General features: G+C 47.8%; 1 protein-coding gene across 1 annotated transcript in view; it reads left to right on the top strand.

Moving 5' to 3' along the window:
* The window catches only part of setbp1 (SET binding protein 1), a 58,766-nt gene that overhangs the window by 13,253 nt on the left and 39,892 nt on the right, over positions 1-5,621 (top strand). The window contains exon 2 of the mRNA XM_015027699.1: positions 2,947-3,550. Coding sequence (XP_014883185.1) covers positions 3,116-3,550 — 435 coding nt within the window. The 5' untranslated portion in view covers positions 2,947-3,115. The remainder of the gene's footprint in view (positions 1-2,946; positions 3,551-5,621) is intronic.

Genomic DNA, 5,621 nt, shown 5'->3' with positions numbered 1-5,621 from the left:
AGGGGTTCCCAAACTGGGGGGGCCGCCCCCTGGGGGGGGGGTTGTGCCATTGGAGGGGGGGGGGGGAAGCCGTATAGATTGAAAAAAAAACAAAAACATGAACGCTGTATGCGCTGGGTTTTTACCTTAGAATGGCCAACTCTCTGTTTCTGTCAATTTGCTTGCAGCTTGTTAACAAGTAGCCTGTAGGCTACTGGTGTTGTTGTCTATGTCCAGCTACGTACATTAATTTTGCCCCCCAAAAAAGTTGGATACAGGGAGACTCTAAGAATCCTCATCCTCCTCCCCCCCCTCCACACACACACACAAACACACACACATAAACACAAACACATCGTTCAACCAGCCAGCTATTTTTAATCATGGGGGGGCAGAAAATGTTTGGAAACCGCTGGGAGGGGGCCCAGGAGAAAAAGTTTGGGAACCACTGGCTTAAAGTGTTTTGGTGAAAAGCAGCGTTGTTGAATGGGAACAGTAGAAACACTTTGGACTATTTTTTTAGCTTCACAGTCTGTCACTGCTCAAAAAAGGAAAAGCACATTTAATGTTAAAGTACACCTTAACAGTAAAACCACTGCTGTTCTCTAATTTTCAGATTCCTATCAGGAAAGCTTATAAGCCGTTTCAGTCTAGTAAAGTAAAGTTTTTTAGGATTTGCAACTTTAAAACAGAACAGACAGTTAAACTCTGTTTTAAATAAAACCCCTGAATTATGATATTTATTCCTAAGAGCTTGTGTTATGGAGGTTTCTTCACTATTGTGATGGTGAGGATTTCTTTTTCACTCTTGCTCAGACAAAAGCACATTGAGAAAAAGCATCCAGGTAATGCTCAGCTTAGGGTCTCAAGGCATAATAGTAGAGAGGAAGGTTTCTGGTTTGTGTTTTACCCGACCTGTTTCAGGGTAGCAGTCAGCTCCCCAAGTCTGGATCTGGTCTGGTTCTTGAATGGAAGAGGCTGGTCTGCAGTCCTTATCTTGCCGTCTTGTTCTCAAGTGATCATGGGGTGGAAGGTGGTGTCTTCAGTCTGTTAGCAAAAAGCAGAACTCTGAATTTACAGATTTATCCACATTGAGACTCACCGATGGTCATTAGTAAGCTTGTCGCCATAAGGAATGAATCGATTAATCATGTGATAAATTAAAACGAGGTCGATAATTTCCATTTGTATGATTGTTTGTTTATCTTTCTTTACCAAAAACTGGATGACAAAGAGCTTCACTCCAGTGTGTTGGTCTCAATTAGCTCATTTTTCAAAGGGCAATTTTGTTTACAGAAACTTCAGTGTCTGTTTTTATTCGTTGTTTCGATTGTTTTATTTATTTTGATATTTAAAATGTCTTCCAGTTCCAGTATTGAATGTTCGTTGGAAATTAAAGTTCACTTGTCTTTGAGAGCGCGTGCTTCCATTTTTATGACTTAAAAATGGATATTATTGTTTGTTACTGTAATTAATGGGACAATTTGTCATCCAGCAGAATTTGTTCTCATGACAGGCCTATTCATGAGATGAGAACAAGCAGCTGAAATGGGCCTCCCCTCTTTAGAGATGGAGAGAGGAGCTCTCCTCCTGGTGGTTATGGCAGCTGATCAGGACACCTCCTGGGTTTCTCCCTTTGGAAGTTTCTCTGCATGTGCAACTGGGAGGAGACTCTGGGGAAGACCCAGAGCCCACTGCAGGGACTGTGCAGGGACTGTGCATCCCTTGTGGCCCGGATTCGCCTTGGTTACCGTCAGAAGGAGCTGCAGAGTGACGCTGGGAGATAGATGTCTGGAATTCCCATCCTGGACGTTTTTCCCCCCATTACCTGATGAGGGGGGGAGGGGTGGTGTATTCCAGCAGTAACCCTCATGGTGTGTAACTCTGAATAGGGGTTGAGGATGTTTTCTTTTGGCCGCTTGCTGTGAACACTGAGGTCTTTATGTGTCTCCTGCGCGCAGCAAAGCTCCTACTTGAGTCATGTTTGCAGACCGTGGTCCGGTCTGGGTTCACATCAGTGTAAATGGTGCCAGACTCAACTCAGCATGTGAGACAGCATTCCCCACTTCCACTCAGTCCTGCCTCATGTCATATTGACTGATGGGATTCCCTGGAGCTGTAGTAAGAACTGTAGTCTAGTGTTTGTTTTGGTTGCTTTCTGTTTATACCTCGGTGTATTTGGCCTGTGTCGGTATGCGCGCGCGTGACGGTGATGACAACGTGCATGCACGTATATACAATGATCCGATGCTAAAATCCTTAATCTTGTGAGAAATTCTCCTCTCTCTAAATAGCGGTGCGGGTGCAGCGGTGCAGCCTGCTCCATGACAGCAACACTGTCATTTGGATGTGTATTTATGTGCATAACGGGTTTTTAATGCATGCGTGCAGCAATGCTGCTATGTGAGTGTGTAAAACGGTTCAGACGCTGGTTTTTCCAGACCAGCTCGTAAACCACATCTGGGGAAGGAATTTAGATTCCTTCTCTCCTTCTTTCTCTGCTGGCATTTGCTTCTCGCCCCTCCCTCCACGGTAAGACTCCCTCCCTCTGCCCCCCTGCTTTGGATTTAAAGGAGAAAGTCATTTTTGTTCAGATTTTCTGCCCTGTGTCCTCAAGATAACTTGAGCCTGGCTCTAGAGCAGAGAAGAGGAATGTCTTATTTGAAATTGATCACGAGCGCCAGCACTGCTCTGCTTCAGATCTGCTAGAAACGATGAAGGCAGCTACTGAGACAACACTACAAAAGTGAAAAATCAGTTTATTTATGTGAGATTCAAAATGCAAATCAGAGTCTGGCAGCATGCCTCTGCAGCTCTGTGATGATCCTGTCTGTCTTCGCGTCCAACAGGCTGCCAGTGAGGCTGTTGACAGCGTACAAGCCTGTGCTGAGAGGTTGTACGCGAACAGAAGATGCAGAGCTCCTTTTCTCCCTCTAATCGTGTTCTTCCCCTGCTCTTCTCTCGCAGATTGTCCCTGGCTTCGATGCGTTCCTGTGGGACTACGGACGCAATCCCAGTAGCTGACTGACAGCACCAAGCAGCCCACCAGACCCCTGCGCTGAATCTTCCCATTGGCCGATTGCCAGAGCTTCGCCCCCCCTCCCCCCCATCCTGACTGGCTCTGGCGGGAGTGTGGATGGAGCCGAGGGATCTGGTTGGCTCAGCCCGACCCAAAGAGGCGGACCTTCGGGGAGGCAGGGCAGGGCCCGGCGAGGAGCATCAACTGGCGGCGGGAGGCGCCGGGCCGGTGCACGGCGATGACGTGATTAACGGCGCTGCCAGTGAGGGGGAGGGGCTAGAGGAGCAAGGGGAGGGGCTTATGGAGGAGCAGGAGTTCTCCATCAAGGAAGCGAGTTTCCAGGAGGGAAGTCTCAAGTTGAAGATCCAGACCACCAAGCGCACCAAGAAGCCGCCCAAGAGCCTCGAGAACTATATTTGCCCGCCAGAGATCAGGATGACCATCCGACCTCCAGCTGGAGAGGGCAAAGGGGGGCGACAAGGGCGGACAGGAGGCGGGGCAGGAGCAGGGCGGGGCCCCAAGGACGAAGAGCGAGGTCCCCCGAGAAAAAGGGTAAGTTCTCCCCCCACCTTTCCTCCTGCTTCTTCTTTACTCACTTAGAGTCAGTAATAAATCACCAGGTAGGCTACGCTGTGTACGCTTTATGAGCTTTAAGTGAAAAACACACTTCTGTCCACCCTAACGTCTCAATCCGTAGCTTTTGTTGATCGTCGCCTCCAGCTACATTTACAAAGAGTCAAAGTTTGCTGTAACTGAAACCACTCTGACTGAGATCACACACACACACACACATACACACACAGCAGCTGAGAATAGGGCTGACACAAGCAAGTGACAGCTGGTGTCTGCCCTCTCCATTTGTGGTCATAGACTCGGAGACCTCTCTGGTCCCCTCCACTCACCGCTTGTTTCCTTTCCTCTCCTGTTCCCTCCTTTAATGAAATCAGCCTTTGTGGGTCAGAGCCTTCACCTCCTCCTCCCCCGCCGCGCCCCCCCCCACCCCATCACCCTTCCCACACTATACTGGTTTCTGGTGTGTGTGACACCGTGTACGTACAGGTCCTTGGGGGAATCTAGTGTTTGTGGGCTGTGTTGACCTACACGGTGCTGTGTGTGTGTCCAAACCTGACAGCCATCTCCGCGGCGCTGAGCGCGACAGGCCCAGCAGGACTAACGGTGTCATGTTGTCAACATGCTGCAGAGTCGTGTTCTGCTCTGTTGTTTGCGCTCCAACTCAAGTGGCTCACAAGGTAAAAGAGCCCCTCCGTAGGCATCTGAGCCGGCTTCCTGTCTCACACACACGTTGAGGCGCTTCATTGGTCGACACGATCGCATCAGCAGGAACGTTGCGAGGAAATGTTTATCAATGCAACAGCACTCACGGCCCTTAAACTTTTGCAACCCAAAACTTTAACGATTTCAAGACAAGTTTGCATAATAGTGAGGTGAAATTAAAACGGTACATGGTTTTCAAAGTGTTTAACATATCTTACTGTAGAGCCCCCTTTTGCCTCAGTCACAGCTGAACTTTGTTTCTTTTGGGTTTTAAATACAGAAGCTGAACATTTCTGCTCGAGCTCGGTCAGACTGCATGGAGAGAGTCTGTGAACACACGCTTTTAAGAAGTTTTTAAAGTACTTTTGAATCTAAAACGGGCAGAACATGTATACACAACAAACGTTTTCTTTATATATTTCATATTAATTTTGCTTCAGTTTACAGTTTTTCACTGTTTTTCTTGGTGTATCTCATAAAATCCAAATACAACCCATTAATGTTTGTGGTTTAAAAGTGACCTTTGACTTATGTACCCATTTACTCTGAGCAGCAGGGCCAGCTTTCCTGTCCCTCCTGAAACAGCAATCCCCACAGTATCATTCTGCCGCCACCGTGTTACACAAGTTGTAGCAATTTCTTTTTGCCATTCTTCTACAAAGGTCCGAAGTGAGTGTGCATGACAGTAGCTGTCCAGTAAACCTTCCTCCTGTCTTAGTTTGGTTTATTTGCTGCTGCTAGATTTCTTTCTTTTTTTTTTTTTTTAGCTCATCGTAAATCTTTGCAATTAATGTAAGTGGAGAGTCATGGCCAAGATGGAAGGAAACATCGTGGTGTGTTCATGTTTATTAACCTTTTTAAACATTTGGAGCGTTTGCTTGGAAAGAAAGCAAAATGTGGTTTTTGATTTGGAGCTGGCATAGAAAGCTTATCCATCACCACAGCCAGAGTTCCTGTTGGTTTTTTCTTGGACTCGTCGTCTAACCGCACAGTGAACCTTCCGACCTGCCTGTGGGATTGTTCAGGCAGGAAAATAAAGAAGCGTGACAAGATGCGCGTAGCACGAACGAACATCAGTGTTTATCTCCGTTGGTAAGCACGGTGGGCTGAGCCTCGCTTTCCGAAGCCCGGGCAGCCGCTCATAATCCAGCGCCATCAGCCCCCTAATTAGGAAGCCCGCCGGTTGGCGATGATTGACAGATTGTTGTCATAGTGACGGCTCTGAAACGCCGGTGTCTTCTGAGCTTTGCTGAGGGGAGGGGAGAACGTGTTGGTGTTGGTTCAGATCGGTTTCAACCCTTCATCCCCACCACCCCGTCCTCCAATTACTAACACCCTCCCACCCCTC

The sequence above is a fragment of the Poecilia latipinna genome, unplaced genomic scaffold, assembly GCF_001443285.1.
Source record: "Poecilia latipinna isolate Pla-1442-1.1 unplaced genomic scaffold, P_latipinna-1.0 Scaffold104, whole genome shotgun sequence".
Classification (NCBI taxonomy): domain Eukaryota; kingdom Metazoa; phylum Chordata; class Actinopteri; order Cyprinodontiformes; family Poeciliidae; genus Poecilia; species Poecilia latipinna.
The sequence above is the reverse complement of the archived record's forward strand: the minus strand, read 5'-3'. Positions and strand labels throughout refer to the sequence as shown.